The sequence below is a fragment of the Panthera onca genome, chromosome X (assembly GCF_046562875.1).
Source record: "Panthera onca isolate mPanOnc1 chromosome X, mPanOnc1 haplotype 2, whole genome shotgun sequence".
Classification (NCBI taxonomy): Eukaryota; Metazoa; Chordata; class Mammalia; order Carnivora; family Felidae; genus Panthera; species Panthera onca.
In genome coordinates, this window is record NC_138357.1 from 90823016 (window position 1) to 90848015 (window position 25000).

At 43.1% G+C, this 25000-nt stretch overlaps 1 protein-coding gene across 1 annotated transcript in view; it reads left to right on the forward strand.

The window, feature by feature from the left end:
* Nucleotides 1-798: 798 nt before the first annotated feature.
* The window catches only part of EFHC2 (EF-hand domain containing 2), a 202288-nt gene continuing 178086 nt past the window's right edge, over nt 799-25000 (forward strand). The window contains exon 1 of the mRNA XM_081793385.1: nt 799-961. Coding sequence (XP_081649511.1) covers nt 920-961 — 42 coding nt within the window. The 5' untranslated portion in view covers nt 799-919. The remainder of the gene's footprint in view (nt 962-25000) is intronic.

A 25000-nucleotide genomic window follows, 5' to 3' on the forward strand; every position in this document is an offset into this window, starting at 1 on the left:
TTTTGGTGGTGGTTGTTTTAAAGAAAACCAAGCAGGAAATAATGGGGCCTCAACTGAGCCAAAGGAGGTGGTGACTGAGAGATAACAACGTGTCCAACCAGTAGGACTCAGGGAGGGGCTGGCTGTACTTAAGGGGGGAGGATTCCAAGAGGCCCCTGGCCTGGGCAATCTTGGGTGCATGACGGAATGACAGGGGCTGCGTTTTGTGCCACCTACCCCTGTCTCTGGGCACCCTGATTAGACCGGGGAACGAGCACCTTACAGATATTTAAATCAAGTATAAAAATGAGGGAAGGACAAGAGGGAAGGACTGAGAATGGAGGTTACCCCTGAATGGGTTTTCATGGGGTGGGGGTGGAGGGTGTGGTTTTGGATTCTTCTCGAGCGTTTTAACTGCAAAACAAAAGCTGATGTCAATGTAACATTAAGTGGTGTCGCATTTCCGTGAGCACACGGATGTCCCATTGTTTTCTGCAGTCTTCTTGTGCTGGAACTAAATTGAATAAGCAAATGGCAACACAATGGGGTTAGAGTCGGAGGAGCCTGAGCTCTATTAAGGGGTTAAACGAGAAAGCAGCGGGCGGAGGGGGGGGGGGGTTGGGCGGTGGGGGTCTCAGTCTTTGTGCGCACAGCAAGTGTGAAGAGCAAAGCCTCGGGGACCTGCTCTCAGCTGGGTGGGTGAGGGTGGGCGGGGGAGGAGGAGCGCGCGCGAAGCTTCCTGCCCGGCCCCGCCCCGGCCCCGCCCCATTCCGCCCGGCCCCGCCCCTACCGCTCCCGCAGGGCTCCCGCCTGCTGCAGCTCCTCCTCCTTCCGTGACGCCGCCTCCCGTTTCTAGGTAACGAAGGGGGATTTAAACAACGCTGCCGCTACCTGCAGGACCCCGTCTTCTCGGCCCCTTAACCCTCGGACCCCGAGAGCCATGGCCCTGCCGCTGCTGCCTGGCAACAGCTTCAACCGCAATGTGAGTAGTGAGGGCGCCCGAGGTCAGAGGTCCTGGCCAGAATCTGGGGTCCAGGTGTGGTCACCTCCCCGAACCCTACTCAGCCCTCCCGCTGCTGTTCGACCTGTGGATTGGGCACAACTCGCACCAAACTTTGTAGGCTGGTGAAACCCTTACTCTCTGCGTCCCCCTCCCCCTGTCTCTCCACTGGCATCTGGATGCTTTAACTACATTAGATACATAAGGAGAGTCTTTATTTGGCAGGACCCGCCAAGGTAGCCAGTGGTAGTGACGGTGATAACAATCATCGTTACGCATTTAAGGAGTGCCAGGTGTTGTCCTTTAGTCAGCCGAGGCGCCATTTGATGCGTAGCTATTATCTTTATTCCCATTTTACAGTTGAAGAAACCGAGGCACAGAGCGATGAGTCACTCACTCACAGGCCGGAGCTACCCAGTTTCAGTGTGAAATTGGGTTTCTTCCAGGCAGCCTGGCTTCACAGCCTAGGTGCCTAGGCGCTGACTTTAATATACCCTGTGTGAAAGAAACACAGTTACTGTTACTAAAGCGAAGAAACCTGGAGCTCTGAGGCTGCCGGGGCAAGTAGGAAACGGTTTATTCCACCGGCCTATGAAATTTGATCCTAAACTTTATAGCGGGAAGCATCCAAGCTTGGAGGAGTTTTTCTCTTTGTTTAGAATTGGGAGGCGTTCATTTCAAAGCGAGATAAACCCATTTGACTTTATGGATTCGGAAGTGCCTGTTTCCAAGTTGTTGGCCCTTCAAGTCCCAGTTTTCTTTGCAGCTTCGGGACACTGGATTCTGATCTCCACGGGTCAGTTGGCCGGACCAGCTTGCACTGGTTTGTGCATTTTTTTTTTTTTTTTTTTTTGGCTGAGGGGGTAGGGGCTGCTAGCATCGCCCTTTGCTGAGAGGAAGCCAGCCACACAGGTAAGACAGACCCCAGAGAGGCAGGGCATGAAAAAAAAAAATTCCAGAAGTAAAGAAGCAGGCTGTGTCAGAGTAATTGTGATAAATATTGTAAGTAATGGGATGATCACAAAACGAACCTCAAGAAACAAAATATTACTAGTATTCCAAAAGCCTCTCCCTCACCGGGCGTTGCTCGATTTAGCAAATTCAAATATATGTCCTCAATACTGCATGGGACCTGCTTATACTAAAAGATTATTTTTGTTTGTCTCAAATTCAAATTTAACTGAACATCTTATATATGTGTATTTTTAAGTTTATTAGAGAGAGAGCGCGTGCGCGCGCACACACACATGAGCAGGTGCATGCATGAGCAGGAGGGGAGCAGGGAGAGCGCAAGAGAATCCCAAGCAGGCTCTACACTGTCAGCGCAGAGCCCGATGCGGGGCTCGAACTCCTGAACCACGAGATCATAACCTGAGCCGAAATGGAGAGTAGGATGCTTAACCGACTGAGCCACCCAGGCGCCCCTGAACATCTTCTGTTTTACGTGGCAACCCTACGTATCACCCTTTCTGGTCATTACCCCTTTCAGAGTTAACCATCCTGGCTGCCCGTGACTATAGTTAAGTTTTGTTTGCTTTTCATAAATGTCTGGGGTCCTTTTGTGACTTGAGTTTTTTGAAGCTCAGTATTGTTTGTGAGATTTGTTTATGCGGCTGTCTGTGGAGGTAATTTGCACATTTTCATTGCTCTTTAGTATTCCATTGTGTGAGTATGACATTTATATACTCCCTTTAGTCTTGAGAAGAGATTTGGTATGTTTGGGGTTATTAAGAAGAGGTTGTTCACGTCTGTTGGTACAATCGCTAAATCATATGGTTTCTCTCCGTTCAGCTTTAGTACACACTATCAAAGTGCGTCTGCCGTTTTAAATATCCACTAGCGTTTTATGTTCCTGTCTCTCCACATTCTAACACTCGATATTGTTGGTCTTTCACATTTTACTTATTTTGATCGGGGAGTGTAGCGAAACTGTAGTATCAGTCTGCACCCAACCTGATTCCTAAGGAACTTGAGCATGAATTTACACATTTATTGGTCATTTCTCTTTTGTGTAGTGTCTGTGTATGTCTTGTCTAATTTTCTACTAGGTTGCCTCTCCCCTCCCCCCCCCTTTTTTTTTTTTTTACTTCTATAGGTTTTGGGTAGGACTCTTTCTGTCAGACATCTGTGTTGCAAACCTCTTCTTGTCTGTGGTTGGCGTTTTCACTTACTTAGTGGTGTGTTTGATGAGTAATTTTTCCTTTAGATTAGTGGTTTTTGTTTCCTCTTGAAGAAATTGCTCCTTATGCCAAGTTCATGGTATTTTTCTGTGTTATCTATTGGAAATTTTGTTTTTACCTTTCACATTTATTTATTTAGTTTTGTGTTTGTCCATTTATTTTTGAGAGAGACACAAACAGCGCGAGCAGAGGAGGGTCGGGGACAGAGAGAATCCCAAGGAGGCTCCGCACTGTCGGTGCAGAGCCCGACACGGGGCTCGAACGCTCAAAACCGGGAGATCGTGACCTGAGCTGAAACTGAGAGTTGGACACTTAATCGACTGAGCCACCCAGGTGCCCCTTACCTTTGACATTTAGATTTCTAATCTAACTAGTAAAAATGTGTCCGTGTGTGTGTGTGTGTGTGTGTGTGTGTGTGTGTGAGAGAGAGAGAGAGAGAGAGAGAGAGAGAGAGAGAGAGAGAGAAAAGAGGTAGGGGGTCAGGTTGTATTTTTTCCCATATGGATATTCAGTTGACCCAGAACCATTTGTTAAAGGATACAATTGAATTGAGTTAAGTTGTAAGATCTTACTAGCTTTATTCAGTGATTCATGAATGGACAGCATCCAGTTGAGCAGACGGAAAACTCCGAAGAGCTGTCCCGGGAGGACCAAGACGTTTCATAGGCAGAAGGGGAACGTTATACTAGGCAAAAATTGAATTGGTTACCATTAAGTTATTTTCTTTTTACGGGGTGGCAAATTACCTAACTAGTGCTGATCGGGAGATTCATGATTGGCTGGTTTAAGATTCTCTTTCTGGGATATCCCAAACTGTAAGTTAAGTTTCAGTTCGTGACCTGGGGCTTAGCATGATCGGCTCCATTTAGGGCCTGCTGTCTTGTCTTTTTAACACAGTTTCTCTACTTCTCTGCCATAGGGATCCAAATACACGTGGGCCCGCTTCTAGATGCGTGAGTGTATTTGAAAAAAAGTATTTACTTGATGCCTCAGACCAGTAGGAGCGTGTGCGTGCGGGCGGGCACGCGCGCGCGCGTTTTAGGGAATGACCATATACTTACTAGGTACCTCAGGCTGTCATTTAACAAATCACTATTTGTATATTGGGCGTCCTTGTCTGTGTCCAAATCAGATGGCTGCATTTAAAAAAAAAATTGTTACACTAACCTTGGTACGGATTGTGTTGTCAAAAAGTGGTTATTTTAAAAAGTTGTACTTAGTTAAAAGATCAGACATTGTGTGGTGCCTAGAATGGTCAAAAACTCAGTAGAGCCAAATCCGCCCCCCCCCCCCATCCTGTTTTTAATCGGTCCCCACCTCTTGCCTATTACAGAGTCTTGCGTGCTGAATTCAATTGTCAAGAGAAAAACCTTGGCCTCCTGGAGATAGCATAATTACTGGTTGTTTGGGTTTCAAATTCTAACACAAGCTAACTTTTCCTGCTTTTCTTAGAAATTAAAAAAGGAACTTGTTTCTCCCCTTAATTAGCTGCTGGTAGTCGTGAGCAATTGATTGATTGCTGCCCACAGCTAGGCGATGTGCATCCTATACGAGAAGTATTTCTAAAATACACGCATTTGTACACATTGATGACATTGAAATTGTTCGGATGTGAACTAATTGAAAACCTTAGGGAAAGGTCACAGCTAAATTCCAGACCCACGGTATATTTTTCCAACAATTTACAGGCTGGGTTTATTTTGAGCTAAGAGAATTCCAGGTATAGTGTTCAAAATAAGAGGGTCTTAAAAAGGACATTTCCAGCCAGAGCTGAAAATCTTTTCCACGGAATTTTGGACAGATGTTTGTATAGCTGATCCTGAATGCCCCTAATGAATAATGAGTACACTTTGTGGTTTTTTTTTTTTTTAATTTTTTTAACGTTTATTTATTTTTGAGACAGAGAGCATGAACGGGGGAGGGTCAGAGAGAGAGAGGGAGACACAGAATCGGAAACAGGCTCTGGGCTCTGAGCTGTCAGCACAGAGCCCGACGCGGGGCTCGAACTCACAGACTGCGAGATCATGACCCGAGCCGAAGTCGGACGCTCAACCGACTGAGCCACCCAGGCGCCCCCACTTTGTGTTTTTTGTATGAAGCTATCTTGCTACCATCTTGGGAGGGTTTGTTGTAAATAGTCCATTTCTAATTGATGGTGAAGCAACTGTTTCCTTAAGAAGAAAAACAAAATTATTGGAATTCACAGCAGTAGAATGAAACAAATTCAGAATCTCCCTGCCTCTCTTACAAAAGGGTGTGGGCAATATCTTGAAATTTATTTTTACCTAGACTAATATACGCCTATTTACTAATCTATAAGGAAATCACCTTGGGGAAATTTACTAGCCACGTAAAAAAACAGCTGAAGGGCACACTAGGCGTAATACCTAGTATACATATTGACTTCATCATGTGATGTTAGATAAATTCATTTAAATTTAGCTCAATGACAAAGATAATAGTAAAACAATCACTTTATTCACAAGGGGGAGGGTTTTCCCCGATCCAAAGTTCTGCTTACAGATTTCCTGGTTATGGTCTTCGTGGTCAATTCGATCGCCTTAAAATAAACTACATCAGGTGCAAACCCCTCAACCTGACGCCAAGCCCATTGGAGTTTGCCAGTCACGTTATAAGACCAATTTAATGAGTCGTGACCAGCATTTAAACAAACAAACAAACAAACAAAATGGACTAGAAAAGAATAAAAAATCATGAGTAGTGCATGATGCATGGGAACAGTTCAGTATTGTTTCATGAACGTTTGCTTCTGTAACACGTGTGCGTGTGAACTGGGTTGCACTAAAACCTGTTTGTTATTGTGGTTAAAGAGTGGGAAATACTCTCTCATTAGAGCGGTCTCCACAGTTCTTGCCTCTATTTTATTTTAATTTTTCAAATGTTTATTTTTGAGAGAGCACAAGCAGGGGGAGGGGTAGTGAGGGGGGACAGAAGATCCAAAGTGGGCTCTGTGCTGACAGCAGGGAGCCTGATGTGGGGCTTAAACTAACGGTGGGATCATGACCTGAGCTGAAGCCGGGCACTCAACCAGCTGAGCCACTCAGGTGCCTCTCTTGTCTCTGTTTTTTTTTATTTTTTATTTTTTAATTTTTTTTTATTTTAATGTTTGTTTATTTTTGAGACAGAGTGCGAGTGGGGGAGGGACAGAAAGAGAGGGAGACAGAATCCGAAGCAGGCTCCAAGCTCCGAGCCGTCAGCACAGAGCCTGACGTGGGGCTTGAACTCCTGAACCATGAGATCATGACCTGAGCTGAAACTGGACACTTAACTGACTGAACCACCCAGGTGCCCCTCTTGTCTCTATTTTAAATTCAGATGTTCAGTTTCCTTCCAGGCCAGATCTAGTCTCTTACCCTTTAGGAAGCCTCAACAGATCCTAGTTAGATTTTTTTTTTAATTGCTGTAAAATTCATATAAAATTAACCACTAACATTTTATTTTTTTTATTTATTTTTTTTAATGTTTATTTATTTTTGAGACAGAGCATGAACGGGGGAGGGTCAGAGAGAGAGGGAGACACAGAATTGGAAGCAGGCTCCAGGCTCTGAGTTGTCAGCACAGAGCCCGACGAGGGGCTCGAACTCACGGACCGTGAGATCATGACCTGAGCCGAAGTCGGAAGCTTAACCGACTGAGCCACCCAGGCGCCCCTAACCACTAACATTTTAAAGTGTACCTACCATTCAGTGGCATTTGATGCCTTCACCAAATGTTTTGCGACTATCACCTTTATCTAGTTCAAAGACATTGTGATCATCCCAGATTTGAATCTTTTTACCTTTTCAGCTCTGGGGGGACTCCTGTGTACAAGTGATTTGTACAGCCCATGGTATGATAGCATGATCCATGAATTGTTGATGAAATGATCCAGTAATAATGGTCTCTTCTCCATAAAGGCTAATCAGTTTCTGTGGATTTGTTGATTTCAGTCCACTTACCTGCTCTGTGTGGTTTTTCCTTTCCCGCAAAGGATGCGAACTGTAATGGAAGGTGGGGAGCATCGTAGAGGAAACTTTAGGGGCTTTTTCTTTACTGTAAAATTTCCTACTTGATTCTTTCCCCTGTTTCCCTTATCCAAGTAGACCTAAAAATCCTCTTATAGTTTCTACTGTAGAGGGCCTTAGTAAGGTATGATATGTGGTACATGGGATGAGCAAAAGTCGTTTTCCTTCCTATTTAAAACTAAAAATGACCAGTTTTTCTTGAAAAGCAAATACGCGATCAAGCTTAGCTTACTTACGTTTCTTTCCTTTTTAGACATTAAAAAATTTCATAAGGCAGCATAATACATTTCTGTTCAATAACGGTTTTAATCTGAGATGGGGTTTACTTTTTTAAAAAGTAGGCTCAGTTGATTTACTTTAAATGAAGGTTGTAAATTCATTTTAATTAATGCTGTTTACACCATGAAAACACATTGACAGTGTTAAATAAGTTACTGAAACCATATGGCAAAGCGATAGGAATAAAAACCTAGCCTAAGACTTATTTATTTAAAGTTTATTTTGAGAGAGAGGGAGAGAGCTTGAGTAGGGGCAGAGAGAGAGACAGGATCCCAAGCAGGCTCTATGCTGTCAATGCAAAGCCCAAGTGGGGCTCAAACCTTCCAACCTGGAGGTCATGACCTGAGCTGAAATCAAGAGTTCGATGCTCAGCCGACTGAGCCACCCAGGTGTCCTGATGAGAGTTCTTTAAACATTCTGGATACAAGTCCATTGTTGGATATGTGCTTAGCAAATATTGTCTCCCAGTCTGTGGCTCGAATTTTCATTCTCTTAAAACAAGGCTAGAAAATATGCATACATTTTTAAAGATAAAATACAACATGAATCCAAACTGATATTTCCAATGCAAATGAAGGATTATAAGGTTTTTATTTAACTTCTTTGATTCTGTATTTATCTTTTACTTATATTGAGAATCTTGATTCATAAGGATGTTAGCATAATTATTTTCTTATTTTATCCTACCATAAGGATATACATCCATATAATAGTTTCCGATCAATAATAACATTATTAACAATTTGAGTTTTGAAATGGTTTCAGATATCTTTGTAGTTCTTTTGTTTTATATATCGCATTAGGAATGATTGGTCAAGTTATTATTTTTTTTAACATTTATTTTTGAGAGAGTGCGAGTAGGGGAGGAGCAGAGAGAGAAGGAGACACAAAATCTGAAGCAGGCTCCAGGCTCTGAGCCATCAGTATAGAGCCCCACGTGGGGCTCAAACCCGTTAACCTTGAGATTATGACCTGAGCCAAAGTCGGATGCTTAACTAACCGACTGAGCCACCCAGGTGCCCCAAATTATTGTTTAAAAAAAATTTTTTTTTTAATGTTTGTTTATTTTTGAGACTGAGAGAGACACAGAGTGTGAGCGGGGAAGGGACAGAGAGAGAGGGAGACACAGAATCCAAAGCAGGCTCCAGGCTCTGAGTTGTCCACACAGAGCCCGATGTGGGGCTCGAACTCACGAACCACAAGATCATGACCTGAGCTGAAGTCTGATGCTTAACCGACTGAGCCACCCAGGTGCCCCAGTGGGTTTTAATTTCACTGAAATGATTCCTGATAATTATGGTTAGGTCACCAGCTCAGTACCCAGTTAGGTTTGTTTGTTCTGTTTTGCTGTTGCTTTTTAACTTTAAGAACTTTGTTTTATTATGGTGTAAAACTAAAACATTTATAGGGTTTCAAAGTCAAATTTACGAAGTGAGGTGCATTTAGACAAGTACAGCTTTTATCCCTGTTCCTTTAATCGTGCTATCTCCCCCTTCTCTCTATAAGTGACTTAACCCAAAACTTCCATTTTTTATTTTTTTTGTTTTGAAACAGCAAATTATAATGGTGTATACTCCATTCACAGCTGCATAGTCCTCTGTTGTGTGCACATACCAGAGTTTACTCAACACATCCCCTTTTGATGTGTAGTTGCATTTTTTTCCCCAGTCTTTTGCTATCATGAGTATTGCTGCAATAAATAGCCAAAGTTGTGCTTCAAAAGAAACGACTGAAAAAGTAAAAAGGCTGCCTACAATATGGGAGAAAATACCTGCAAAGTATATGTGTGATGAGGGACTTATATCCCGTATATCTAAAAATGAGCACAGGATCTGAATAGACATTGCTTCAGAAAACCTTTCCAAATAGCCAGTGAACCCATGGAAAGATGCTCAATATCAGTAGTCATTAGGAAAATGCAAATCAGAGCCCCGGTGAGCTATTATTACTCTATACCGCCTAGGACGGGTATAACAAAAAGAGACAGTAACAAGTGGTGGCAGAGATGTGGAGATACTGGAATCCTCGCGCGTTGCTGGTAGGAATATAAAATCGTGTTGCTGTCACGGAAAAGTCTGCAGTTTGACAAAAGTTGAAACGGATAGTTACTGGGGTGCCTGGGTGGCTCTATCAGTTAAGCATCCGACTTCGGGTTAGGTCATGATCTCGCTGCTCATGGGTTTGAGCCCTGTGTCGGGTTCTACTGACAGCTCAGAGCCTGGAGCCTGCTTCGGATTCTGTCTCCGTCTCTCTCTGCCCCTCCCCTGCTCATGCTCTGTCATGCGTTTTCTCTCTCTCTCTCTGAAATATAAATAAAACATAAAAAGTAGACCTAGAGTTACTATATGATGTAGCACGCCCAGGTGTATACCCAAGAGAAAAGAAAACCTGTATCTACAAAAAAAGAAAAAAAGGGAACGTGAACGTTTATAACAACATTATTCATAATAGTCAAAATGTAGAAATAAGCCAGATGTCCGTCAGCTGATGAACGGATAAATAAAATGTGGCCTATCCATCCAATGGAATATTTGGCTACAAAACTAACAATACATGGGGCACCTGGGGGGCTCAGTAAGTTAAGCATCTGACTCTTCATTTTGGCTCAGGTTCATGATCTCCCGGTTCATGAGATCAAGCCTCATGTTAGGCTCTGTGCTGACAGCGTGGAGCCTGCTTGGGATTCTCTTTTTCCCCTCTCCATCTGCCCCTCCCTCTCTCGCGCTCTCTCAAAATAAATATTTAAACAATCTACTGACACATGCTACGACATGAATGAACCTCACAAACATACTGCACACCGTATGCAAAGGACTGCGTGTTGTATGATCCCATTTATGTGACAGGTGCAAAATATGCAAATCTGTAGAGGCAGAAAGTAGATGAGTAGTTGCCTAGGCCAGTGGGCGGGCGGGGCGGGGGGGTGGCGAGGGGATAAAATGGGAGTGAGGGCTTATGGGAATGAGGTTTCTTTTGGGGATGATGAAAGTGTTTCTAACTTTGCACAACTTTGTAATTGTAGTTAAACTCCATTGAGTTGTGTATTTTAAATGGGTGAGCTTTATGGTATATAAACTATAATTCAATAAAATGGTTAGAAAATAAATAGCCAAAGAAAGGAATCGGTGGCAAGGAATCGCTGGACAGACCGATGGGAGATATCCAGCGCTATTCCTAACTGTTCATTTGGGGCTCGGGAATCAGAGTCACTCTGCCTCTTCGGGAATCAAACACGTAACTTTGGTCGCTTTTGTATTCTGTTCTGGACTTTATAGCTGCGTCACTTGGGAGAGATCCTTTGGGCTCTCTCCTTGACAGAATACCTGACTCACAGTGGCTTAAGCCAAATCGATTTTTCTCATTGGAAGAACTCTAGGGGTGTGGCGGTTTTAGGTTTGGGCAGTGGCTGATGAATGTCATGAAGGGCTCAGACTCTTTTTATCTCTCCGTTCTGTCATCATTAGAAGGTTGGCTTTGCTTTCCCGGCTCTGTGGCCTCATGGTTGCCAGGTGGTTGCTTCAGCTCCAGCCATCACAACTTCTCATGACCATGTTCAAGACCAGTAGGAAGGAGAGGGAGGCAAAAAGACTCTTATATCAGAAAACAAAGTGTTGCCCATCCCCCACCCCCAGTAGATGTCCCCCTTACATCTTCTTGGCTAAAATTGAGTCACACGGCTCTCCTTTGCCAAAGGGGTATTGGGAACTTGATTTTTCACCATCTATTTTTGGACCTGGGAAAGACAAAAAGCAGTAAATAATGGCTTTGGGGAGCTCACAAACTTTGCCACACCAGCCACAGACTCGATACCTGTGAGTCTAGATGCCTCCTCGGCCTTAGCATCCCTTTCTTTAAAATATTTTTGTGGTTTTTTTTTTTTTAAGTTTATTTATTCTGAGAGAGAGGTAGTTGGGAAGGCACACAGAGAGAGAGAGGGTGAGAGAGAGAATTCCAAGCAGGCTCTGTGCTGTCAGTGCGGAGCCCTACGTGGGACTCGAGCTCAAGAACCATGAGATCATGACCTGAATTGAAATCAAGAGTCGGACGCTTAAGCGACTGAGCCTCCCAGGGGCCCCTTTGTTTGTGTGTTTTCATACACAGGTAACACACGAGTATACCATTATGGTAAAAAATTCAAACAATACTGTTTTTTTTCTTACCAGTCTTCCTCTCCATAGTGGAAAGCAAGCCTAATACTCCAGTGAAACCAGCATACTCACGGTCTGTCCTTTGGCTATATTTTGGACTTAATTATTAAACCACTCCATTATTTTTTTTAATGTTTATTAATTTTTGAGTGGGGGATGGGCAGAGGGAGAGGGAGACACAGAATCCAAAGCAGACTCCAGGCTCCGAGCTGTCAGCACAGAGCCTGACGTGGGGCTCGAACTCACAGAGCTGGGAGATCATGACCTGAGCCGACGTCGGACGCTTGACCGATTGAGCCACGCAGGTGCCCCCTAAACCACTCAATTATGGGTTTACTTGCCTCCATCCTGTCACTCCCTTTCCTCTTCCCATCTGGATTGTAGCCTTCCCCCCGCGGGTTGGCTCTACTCCCCGCTTCTCATTAAAGCCTTCCATTTCAGTAGGAGCCCTCTCTCCATCTGCACATCCCTCAACGCACCTATGGTGTCCACACCACCCATTCACTGGCTTGTCGCCTGTGTTGTGTTTTGCGTTCTTTATGTGTGATCGTGACATTCCTCAGCTGACCGAAGAGACTGTGCTCGATTGCTCTTCGGGTCGCCTTTCCTTACCCTTAGAAGGTGCGTGTCGATTGCCTCTGTCCACCTGTAGCAGCCATGCCTAAAAGCCCGAAGGCATCGTCGCAGTTTGGGAGAATCCTCTCCGGAATTAGCTTCTTGCTTGTGTCTTCCGCTGCAGACCAGAGCATTTCTTATTTTAGCAACAGTAAATATAAGCGGGGAAGAAAGTCCTTGGCTTTTGTGGCTTAAGTGGGCTTCCACAAAGTGGCCGGGAGAGCATGAAAATGTCAGGTACAAGTTGTGACTCAAAGCCTCTCCTGTGGCCCGTTGTGCCATGCAGAGGGACACTTCTCTCTTCCTCATTGGCGTCCAGTTTGGCTTTTTCTGGAAGCCGCACATTTTCCCCTGAGCATTCATTTAGGCAGGGCCCCTTAAGAGGCCAGTCACCCAACGACAGGATTCTAGATCCTCACGAGTGCAAATGTAAAGGGATTTTTTGGGCCACTTCCTGAGAAGTTTATCCTGTGACTATAGCCGTAGAGAGGGCAGAGCCCGCTCTGGAGGGGAGGGCGTCCCTGAAGCATAAGGAAGCGGGAGGTGGGCGTTTTCACTCCCTCCCTCATTAACCAGGCCCTCAGATACCTGAATTCGACCTGGAAATGCTCTACTGTGACAAAGTGACCGGCTTGGCCAGCTGAAGGTCAAACTAACCCTGTGCTTCATCCCCAAGGAGGGGATGGTCACCGTTCCTAGAGTTTTGGGGAGAACAGGTCGGTTCACATGGCTTACAGTTAATTTAGACTACCTGTTGTTCATCACATGAGTTTGGCAGTTGAAGCGGAAATGGTGGTTTTATCATTTATGGGACTATTTCCATCTCATTTTTGGGAGACTTAAATCCTTTATTGCTCGGCTGTGTTCATGTTCATACTTCATGCTTTATACAAAGGCACCTGTGTGTGATGTTTCCTAGTCACCAAGGGAAGTGGACCCTCTCCTTGGTTTTATTGTTAATTGAAATTTTTGCTGAGGAAATTCTAGATTCGCATGTAGTTCTAAGAAATAATAGTTCACGTGTAGTTCTAAGAGGGATCCCGTGTACCCTTTACTCAGTTGCCCATTGGTAACATTTTGCAAAAAACTATAGTATAATAGCACAACCAGATAGTAACGTTCCGATAACCCACGGATCTTAAGATTTCCCCAGCTTCGGGGCGCCTGGGTGGCTCAGTGGGTTAAGCGTCCGGACTCTTGATTTTGGCTCAGGTCATGATCTGACAGTTCACGAGTTCAAGGACCATGTTGGGCTCTGTGCTAACAGTGCGAAGCCTGCTTGGGATTCTTTCTCTCCGCTCCGCCCCCCTCTCAAAATAAATAAATAAACATTAGAAGGTAAAAGATTTCCCCAGCTTTACTTACACTCATTTGCGTCTGTGCATTTAGTCTATACGTTTCACCACATGTGTAGGTTGCTGTGGTCACCCTGACAGGGAAGATACAGACCAGTTCCATCATCACAGGGATCTGTCCTGTTGCCCTTTGATAACCCTACCCACCCCCACCCACATCCTTCCCATCAACTGCCAACTCCCTTCCCCCACCCCCCATGCTGATATCTCTGACTCTTGGCGACCACTAATCTGTTCTCCATTTCTTTCTTTAAAAAAAAATTTTGTTTAATGTTTATTGCTGAGACAATGCGAGAGACAGAGTGCAAGCGGGGGAGGGGCAGAGAGAGAGGGAGACACAGAATCTGAAGCAGGTTCCAGGCTCTGAGCTGTCAGCACAGAGCCCGACGCGGGGCTCGAACTCACAAACCATGAGATCATGACCTGAGTCGAAGTTGGACGCTTAACCGACTGAGCCACCCGGGCGCCCCCATGTGGCTCATTTTCTGAGAGAAGTGTCCAAGAGTGCAATTGCTGGGTCATATGGTAATTACATGTTTAGTTTTATAAAAAAACAAAAGCAAACTTACCAAGCTAATTTTGAGAGTGTGTGTACCATTTCACATTCCCGAGAGCAGCATGTGAGTGATGTAGTTTGTCTACATCCTCGTCAGCATTTAGTGTTGTCACTATTTTTTATTTTAGCTGATAAGCAGTGTAGGGATATCGGACTGTGGGCTTAAATTGGCATTTCTCTGATGGCTTATGTATGAGTTGAATATCTTTTCATGTGCTTATTTGCCATCTGTGTATCCACCTTGGTGAAATGTCTGTTTATATCTTTTGCCTGTTTCTAATTGGATTGTGTTTTCACTGTTGAGCTTTGAGAATTCTTTATATATTCTAGATACTAGCCCTTCATCTAAGATGTGGTTTGCACATATTTTCTCCCAGTCTGTAGCTTGTCTTTTCATCCCGTTAACTGTCTCTTTGCATAGCAAAAAAGTTTCTAATTTTGATGAGGTCCAATTTATCAATTTTTCTTTTTATGGATCATGCTTTTGACGTTAAGTCTCAGAACTCTCTGCCCAGCTCTGGATTCTGAAGATTTTCTCCTATGTTTTTTTCCTAAAATTTTCATAGCTTTACATGTTCTGTTCAAGGCTGTGATCCATTTCGAGTTGATTTTTGTATACGGTGTGATGTTTAGGTCATGATCCATTTCATTTTGTCCATGGTTATCTAATTACTCCACCATTTGTTGAAAAGGTTATCCTTCCTCTATTGAATTGTGCTTTGCACCTTTGTAAAAACTCGTTTGAGCATTTTGGAGTGTTCTCTATTCTGTTCTGTTGGTCTATGTGTCCATCCTCCTGCCAATCCTACCGTTTTGATCACTATGATAATACAGTAAACCTTAATATCAGGTGTAGTGATTCCTTCCGCTTTTCTTTCATAAGTATCTTCTGTGTCTGGAGCCTGTACCTTCCGTAGGAATTTGAGAATAAACTTGTCTGTGTCTACAAATAACTTTGCTGGGATTTTGATAGGAATTGCAGTAAACTTCTAGATCATTTTGGGGAGAATCGGCATCTTTACTACATAGAGTCTCCCAATCCGTGAGCATGCTGTGTCTCTCCATTTCTTTAGGTTGTCTTTGATTTTTTTTCACTAGCATTTTGTACTTTTCAACCCAAAGATCCTGTGTGTGCTTCATATTTCATTTTTCTCTGGAGAGATTGTAAATGACATCGTGTCTTAAATTTCAGTTTCATGGGGTGCCTGGGTGGTTCAGTTGGTTAATTTGACCAACTCTTGATTAGGACTCAGGTCATGATCTCACAGTTCATGAGTTCAAGCCTGGCATCGGGCTCTGTGCTGACAGTGTGGAGCCTGCTTGGGATTCTCTCTCTGTACCTCCTGTGCACTCTCTCTCTCTCAAAATAAAGAAATAAACTTAAAATAAATTTGTTTCATATGTCCAGCATTAGTATATAGAAGTGTGATTGACTTTTGTGTGTTGATTTGCATCCTGTGACCCTGCTGAATTCAATTATTAGTTGGAGGAATTTTTCTTTTTTTGTAAATTCCATGAATTGTTTTTTACATAAACAATCTTGTCACCTACAAATAGGGACAATTCCTTTTCTTTCTTTCCCATCTAGTATCCCTTCATTATTACTTTTTTTTTTGCCTTTCATGGTGGGTAGAATGTCTAATAATGTGTTGAATCAGAGTATGAGAGCAGACATTCTTGCTTTTTGTTCTTTAAAAAAATTTTTAATTTAAAATTTGACTTTATTATTTTTTTATATGATTTATTGTCAAGTTAGCTAACATACAGTGTAGACCGCATGCTCTTGGCTTCAGGAGTAGATTCCCATGATCCGTGACTTACATATATAACACCCAGTGCTCATCCCAACAAGTGCCTTCCTCAATACCCATCACCCATTTTCCTTTGTTCTTGATCTTGGGAGAACATTTAGTCTTTCACTATGAAGTATGATGTTAGCTATAGGTTTTTTGTGGATGCCCTTTATCAAATCATTCCCCTGTATTCTTAACTTTTGGGGGGTCTTTATCATGAATGGGTATTGGATTTTATCGAATGTGTTTAACCTGTATTAACTGATACTAACATTTGAGTTTTCTATTTGTTGATATGGTAGATTACATTGATTTTTTTTTTTTTTCCAAATGTTAGCCAGGCTTGCATAACACATATCCCATGGTCATAGTGTATAATTCCTTTTATACAGTGCCAGGCTCCATTTGCTTTTTTTTTTTTTTTTTTTTATTTTGTGGCAGATTTTTTTCATTTATGTTCATGAGAGATTTTGGTCTGTAGTTTTCTTTTTTTTTTGAACTGTTTCTCCGGTTTGGGTATCAAGATAATACTGACTTAATAAAATGAATTGGGGAGACTTCCCTCCTCTTTATTTTCAGGAAGACAGTGTACAAAATTGGTGCTAATTTTTGTTTAAATATTCTCCAGTAAAGCCAGCGGGGCATAGGGGTTGCTTTTTGGCTTTAGTTATTTATTATTGTGTTTTGGCTATTAGTTATAAATTCAGGCTCTTTAGTAATTTATTTTAAAATTTTATTTGCATGTTTTAATTTTTTTTGATTTTTTATTTATTTTTGAGACAGAAAGCAGGAGCTGGGGAGGGGCAGAGGGAGAGGCAGACAGGAAGTGAAGTGGGCTCCGTGTTGATAGCACAGAGCCCAGTGTGGGGCTCGAACTCACAAGCCCTGAGATCATGACCTGAGCTGAAGTCGGACACTCAGCTGACTGAGCCACCCAGGTACCCTGTAAATTCAGGCTCTTGAGAGGTTACTATTCAGATTATTTCATCTTGACTGTATTTGGTAGTTTATGGTTTTGAGAAATTGGTTCCATTTATTTTATTAAAAATTTTTTTTTTATGTTTATTTGTGAGAGAGAGAGAGAGACAGAGTGTGAGTGGGGGAGGGGCAGAGAGAGAGGGAGACACAGAATGTGAAGCAGGCTCCAGGCTCCGAGCTGTCAGCACAGAGCCCGTCGCGGGGCTCGAACTCACGGACTGTGAGATCATGACCTGAGCCGAAGTCAGACGCTCAACCGACTGAGCCACCCAGGTACCCCTATTTTATTTTTTTTATTTTAGAGAGAGCACAAGCTGGGGAAAGGGGCAGAGGGGGAGAGAGAGAGAGAGAGAGAGAATGAATGAATGAATCCTAAGCAGGCTCTTTGCTCACCACGGAGCCCCACGCGGGGCTCCATCCCACAATCCTGGGATCGTGACCTGAGCTGAAATCAAGAGTCGGACACTCAACTGACCGAGCCACCCAGGTGCCCTGGTTCCGTTTTTTCAAGCTGTTGAATTTATGTGCATAAAGTTGGTCAGAGTGTTCCCTCATTATCTTTTTAATGGCCATGGCATCTGTGAAGATAACCCCTATTTCATTTCTTATATTGGTGATTTGTATCTTAACTCTTTTTAAAAATGTTTCAGTCTTGCTAGAGATTAGTTTTACTAATATGTATTTTTTATTTTTTTGTTTTAAAACTTTTTTTATTTATTTTTGAGAGAGAGCGAGTGCACGTGCACACGCATGGGAGGGACAGAGAGAGAGAGAGAGAGAGGGGGAGACACAGAATCTGAAGACAGGCTCCAGACTCTGAGCTGTCAGCACAGAGCCCGACATGGGGCCCGAACCCACGAACCGTGAGATCATGACCCGAGCCAGAGTCAGATGCTTCACCGACTGAGCCACCCAGGCACCCCACTAATAAGTATTTTTTGAAGAACAAATTTTGTATTTGATGGATGTTTCTCTATTTTCCTATTTTTATCAGCTTCCCTGATTTCTGCTCTAATCTTTATTATTTCCTTCTTTGTGCTTGCTTTTATTTTACTCTTCTTTTTCTAGTTTCTCGAAGTAGGAACGTAGGGTATTGATTTGACATCTTTCTTCATTTCTTTTTCTTTCTTCTTTTTTTTTTAATGCTTATTTTTGAGAGACAGAGAGCGTGAACAGGGGAGGGGCAGAGAGAGGGGGAGACACAGAATCCCAAGCAGGCTCCAGGCTCCGAGCCATCAGCGCAGAGCTTGACGCAGGGCTCGAACCCACAAAGCATGAGATCACGAACTGACCTGAAGTCGGACGCTTAACCCATTGAGCCACCCAGGAGCCCAAGACCTTTCCTAATTCCTAATACCAGTATTTAGTGCTAAATTTCCTCAACGCTGTTTTAGCTGCATCCCACATATTTTGATATGTTGTATTTTCATTTTCTTTCAGTTCCATGTGTTTTCTAAACTTTCTTTTGAGATTCCCTCTTTGACCCATATACTATTTAAAAGTGTTGTTGAATTTTCAAATATTTGGAGATTTTTTTTCCTGTTGTCTTTCTGTTATCGATTTCCAGTTTGATTCCATTATCATCAGAGAATACAGCGGTTATGATTTTAACTCTTAAATTTGCCAAAGCTGCTCTTATGGTCTGGGATACGGTCTGTGTTGGTGAATGTTCCAGGCGCACTTGAGAAGAGTATGTATCCTGCTGTCGTTGGTCATATGCGTTGGTTGCGGTCCCCAACTCTAACTGTGGATTTGCCTATTTCTCCTCTTAACTGTATCAGTTTTGCTTCACCTATTTTGAGGCGCTGTTGTTTGGTGCACACACATCTCAGTTTGTTGTATCTTTCTGGTGGATCGATTCTTTTATCCTTGTAAATGTCTCTATTCTCTCTAGTAATTCTCTTTGCCCCGCAGTCTAGCATATCAGATATTGATATAGCCGCTTTTGCTGTCTTACAATTGGTATTTGCCTGGCGTGTCTTTTTTTCATATTCTTTACTTTCAGCTGACTTACGTCCTTGAATTTGAAATCAGTTTCCTGTGAATAGCAAGTAGTTGATGATGCTTTATAAATGCACCCTGCAAATCTCTTTTGATTACTGTATTTAGATCATTTACACTTAAGCTGATTATTGATGTGTTAATGCTTATGTCTGATATATTATTTCTGTTTCTTTCCTTTGTCTCTCTTCTTTTCCCATGGGATACTGAAACTTTTTTTTTTTTTTTTTAGGATTCCATCTTGATTTATTTATAGTATTTTTGGATATATAGCTTCCAAAATTTTTTTATTATGGAAGTATAGTTGACATGCAATGTTATATTAGTTTCTGGTATACAGTATAGTGACTGAGAGGTACAAACTTCCATTTGTAAAATAAATAAGTCACAGGGATGAAAAGTACAGCATAGGGAACTCAGCCAGTAATATTGTAATGACATGGTGACCACGCTTAACTGTGGTGACAGTTACGTGATGTGTAGAATTGTCAAGGCACTGTGTTGAGTGTATCTCGTTTTTTTAAAATATTTTTTTTTAATTTTTTTTTTTTTTTTTTTTTTTTTTTAGCGTTTATTTATTTTTGAGACAGAGACAAAGCATGAACGGGGGAGGGTCAGAGAGAGGGAGACACAGAATCTGAAACAGGCTCCAGGCTCTGAGCTGTCAGCACAGAGCCCGACGCGGGGCTCAAACTCACAGACCACGAGATCATGACCTGGGCCGAAGTCAGCCGCTTAACCGACTGAGCCACCCAGGCGCCCCTTAAAATATTTTTTTAATGTTTATTTTTGTGTCTGAGAGAGAAAGAGAGAGAGAGAGAGAGAGCGCGGGGGAAGGACCGAGAGAGAGGAGGACAGAGGATCCAAGGCAGGCTCTGTGCTGACAGCAGAGAGCCTGATGCAGGGCTCAAACTCCGGAACCGTGAGATCATGATCTGAGCCGAAATCGAAGAGTCTGATATTTAACCGTCTGAGCCACCCGAGCACCCCAAGCGTATCTCTTAGCATAGTTTCCCTAGTGGTTGTTCTGGATTTCATAGTATATATGTGTGACTTACGTGGAATGAAGCATAGAAACCTCACTTCTGTTCAGGTCTCTATACCTTTCCCATTTTTAAATACTATTGTCAGATTGTTGGGGAGGGAGTGGGAAGTCAGATGTGACTCTTGTGCTGTGTTGCAGGTTCTTTGATTTTTTTTTTTTTTTTTTTTTTTTTTTTTTTTTTTGGTGCCATCTTCTTTGACCCTCAGCTTGCCTAGGATGCCATTCTAGATGGTGTGTTACTACAGGAGTGTTGAACTTGGCAGTTAGGAAGAGCTCACTTCAGCCTCCCTACCCCCAGCGCACATACACGCGCACGTGAGAACGCACGCACACACAGGCTCTCACACTCGTGAACCTCCATCCATGAACAACTCCCTGATTTTACCCTTGAGGTATACTTTCTTCCATAATATCCTTAAAGAAGGTACTGGGCCAGGTCATGAGCTCCTGGTTTCCATCTCCAGATACATTGCCCGTGTGTATACCACTCACAGCTGCTTTTAGCTTTTCTATTCTTCTAGTCTCATCAGTGGAACCAGGTGCCCCTCTTCATAAATTCTAGAATTAATCCCCAATAGATCCCTTAAGTCAGCAAAGGTGATAAATTTTCCTTCTATTTTTTGTGCTCAAAGTTTGAGAAGAGGTTTTTTTTTTTTTTTTTTTTTTGTCAATGTATAAAGAAAATTACTGGTTGGATCACTTAATAATCTTATTCTGTTTTAAAAAAAAAAACATTCAAGCACAACTTTCGGAAACTAAATGTATTAGTTTGTAATGCTTTCTACTGCGAATAATGGAATACTTGACCCATAGAGGCTTAGAACAAGCAGGGATTTATTTTTTTCACCAAGCAGGCAGTCTGGAGGTAGGTGGCTGCTGGCATTCATTTAAAGGGTCCACTTTGAGCCAGCATCTCTGGGATCCTCCCCACCTTACTCCTCATGATCTCAATGGGGCTGCTGTAGCTCCAGCCATCACATACGCATCTCAAGGCAAGAAAAGGTGAGCTAGGAGCAGCGTCACTTGCATTTGTCCCTTGGCTCAAGTGGAAAAAAAAGCCTTTTCCAGACTCCCAGAACAGACTTCTGAAAAGGAGGCCGAGGAAACAAGTGGAGTGTTTTGCCTTTTCTGGCTTCCAAAAGGAGACCAGCAAGGGAGAAGCAATTTGGGAATGGATGTACTAATCAACTACAATAAGCTGACAGTTTTACCTGACTTTTGGGGAAGTCATTAGAATTCTTTTTACTGATTGGTGCTTGGGGTTTAATTATTTAGAGAAAAAAATATCAAAGTTTTTTGAGGAAGGGGCTGTGCATCTCTTTAGATCTTACTTAAATTTTATTTTCCACTCTACTGATTTAAATACATTATTAAATATGTAAAACCAGGATGCTTGGGTGGCTCAGTCTGTTGAGCGTCCAACTCTTGATTTTTGGCTCAGGTTTGTGGGATTGAGCCCCGTGTTGGGCTCTGCAGTGACAGCATAGAGCCTGCTTAGGATTTTCTTTCTCTCTCTCTCTCTGCCACTCCCCTGCTTGTGCTCGCTCGCTCTCTCTCCCTCTCAGAATAAATACACACACACACACACACACACACACACACACACACGCTAATGTTACATATGTAACACCAATCTTATTATTATATTGAGCTGATGGCTAAGAGTCATGAGCACAACAATTTTCCAAGTTAGGTTTGGAAAGAGAGGAAAATTAGCTTAAAAAATGTTTGAAGTTTCCTTGACTTGGCTTTTTTGTTTTTACATTTGGGGTTTCTTTGAGTGATTTAGCTTTATTAATAAGTAATGGTAGCTTTCATGCTCTTATTTTCCTGAGCTCTAAGATCCCACTATACCTGAGGCAATTTTGTTGTTATTTTCTCTGGGAGGTTCACAGCATCTACTGAATGACTTTTTTTTTCTTTATAAAAGTACAGAAAACAAGAAAAGAGAAAATGAATTCTTAAAATAAATATGACATGAAGGGAGAAAAAAACATCTATTCGTGGAGCAGAAGCCGACCAGTCTCAAACCTGATGAAGCAGGAATATCTAAGAATGATAGTTTTAGTAATTCTAGATCATACGTTCCATTAACCTCAAAAACACAGAAAAGTAGGTTGTTGTTAATGTACATCAAAGTATTAAGTACTGGGGCGCCCGGGTGGCTCAGTCGGTAAAGTGTCCTTCTTCGGCTCAGGTCATGATCTCAAGGTTCGTGAGTTCGAGCCCCGCATCGGGCTCTGTGCCGACAGCTCGGAGCCTGGAGCCTGCTTCGGATTCTGTGTTTCCCTCTCTCTCTGCCCCTCCCCCACTCACAGTCTGCCTGTCTCGCTCTCTGTCTCAAAAATAAACATTTAAAAACTATATTAAATATGGGACGCCTGGGTGGCTTCGTCGGTTAAGCTTCCCACTTTGGCTCAGGTCATGATCTCATGGTTCATGGGTTCCGGCCCCACATCGGGCTCTGTGCTGACACACAGAGCCTGGAGCCTGCTTCGGGTTCTGTGTCTCCCTCTCTCTCTCCCCTAACCCTGCTCATGTTCTGTCTGTCTCTCTCTCTCTCTCTCTCTCTCAGAAATAATTAAACATTAAAATATATACATATATATGTGTATATATATATATAAAATGTACACGTATATACGTATATATATATAAAATGTATATGTATGTGTTATATGTATATATGTACATGTACATGTGTGTATGTGTGTGTGTGTGTGTGTGTGTGTGTGTGTGTGTATATATATATATATATATATATATATAAAATATGAGCTGGCTCTCTCAGTCCTCAAATTTCCCGTAACCACTGATGACTGGGAAAGGCGTTCTATAGCACTCTCTCACACCTGTCCTGCTTGTAAGGAAAAGGTAGTAATACCAGCTATTAAGTTTTCGGTCTCCTTATCCCATCTGTTTCCGGTCATGGTGGTCATTTGCCTTGTTATATTTGTCAGAAGTAAAGGTATTCATTCAGCCTTGATGATGGAAACAAGGGGAAGTCCTTTGCTTTTCTCTAAGATGCACGACACATGCAAGGCCCAGCATTTAAAGGCTCAGGCAGTGAGCGTGCATCCTGGGTTAACCCCTTACACTAGTGAGTGACCTTGGGCAAATGACCTAAACTCCCTGTGTCTGAGGATCCCCATCGATCAAATAGTAACGATAAAGCATACTCAGAGATTCACTCTGAGAATTAAAAGGATTTAATGCTTTTAAAGTACTTAAAACAGGGGCACGCCTTAAAACAAGGGTGGCTCAGTGGGTTGAGCGTCTCGACTCTTGATTTTTGGCTCAGGTCATGATCCGAGGTCATGAGATCGAGCCCCGTGTTGCGCTCCGTGCTGAGTGTCGAGTCTGCTTAAGATTCTCTCTCTCTCTCTGCCATCCCCTGCTCGCTTGCTCTCCGTCTGTCTCTTAAATAAAGAAGAAATAAAGTACTTAAAGCGGTGCTAGGCATGTTAGCTGTTATGGCTACAGGAATGGTATTCATATCTGCAAAGATGGGCTTGGTCTAGCTCATGTGGTGGCCCTACTGAACGGTCAGGTCCTTTCCAAGCACCTCATTCTTCCTGCCTTTGTCGCGGGCTTGTGAAGCATCTGGGCTTTGCCGGGCAGCCTAAAAAGAAACAGCGAGCCTCTGATGTCCTGGAGCCCTGAAGGAAAGATTATAGATGGATGAACAACTCGTGACGCTAGAGCCTGCTTCTCAGTTTGGCTTAGCTTTATGGTTTCTACAGGGGCCCTGGCAGCTTATTGATTATCCAGCAGTCAATCCGAGCACGTGATAAAATTGATCTTCCCACCTTTAGCAACCAGGAAGTGGGGTTGGGGGGATCGGCTATTAATTTGATGTAAAGCATCAAGGGCAGTCTGAGCCTGGCTGCCGGCTTTCCAGTAGGGGCCTTATAAGCGGGGTGAGACCCGAGGAGTGGAGATACCAGGGAGCCCTGGATCTGAGGATAGTATAGTCCTCACTTCGTCATTCACTAAGACATTTGCCTGGGGTGGCGCCTGGGTGGCTCAGTTGGTTGAGTGTCCGACCTCAGCTCAGGTCATGATCTCAGGGTTCGTGGGTTCGAGCCCCACATCGGGGTCTTGTTGACAGCTCAGAGCCTGGAGCCCGCTTTGGATTCTGTGTCTCCTCCTCCCTTTCCCCCTCCACCGCTCGTGTTCGCTCGCGCTCTCTCTCTCTCAAAACTGAGTGAACATTAAAAAGAAAAAGATTTACACTCTCAGCAACTTTCAGATGTACAGTACAATATTAACTGTAGTCACCATGTTGTATATTACATCCTAGGACTTTTGTCACTGCATGTTTCTACCTTTTGGCACCTGTCATTACCCGCCCCCCGCCCTCCCCCCTCCCCGGCATCCACCAATCTGTTCTCTGTATCTATGACCTTGTGGTGTTTTTTTTTTTTTTTTTTTTAAGATTCTACATGTACGTGAGATTATAGACCCTTCTTGGGTCTGTTGGCGATCTGTGTGTCTCCTTTAGGATGATACCTGTTCAGGAGCGCCTGGGTAGCTCAGTCGGTCAAGTGTCTGACTTCGGCTCAGGTCGTGATCCCCTGGTTAGTGAGTTCGAGCCCCACATTTTAGGCTCTGTGATGACAGCCCTCTCCTCTCTGTCCTTCCCCCACTCGTTCGTGCCTGTGTGTGTGTGCTCGTGCTTTCTCAAAAAATTGAAATGTTAAAAAAAAAAATACCTGTTCAGATCCTCTGCCCATTTTTTCCCACTGTATCATTTGTCTTTGCGCTCTTGAGTTGTATGAGTTCTTCGTATATTTTTGGACATTAACCCCTCATCAGGTAGGAGATTTGCAGATATCTTCTTCTGTTCACCAACGCATCATGCTTTTGCAAACAGCCGTTGCCCTGGCTGTATACAATCCTGGCAAAATGTTAAAGCTCAAGCAGCAAATTCGGGATAATGGTTACCTCTGGACAGGGAGGCAGGAGTGTGAGAGAGGGCTTCATTGTGATCTGAAATTTTTCTTTAAATTCAGGGCTGTGGATGGATGTTCGTTATATGATACG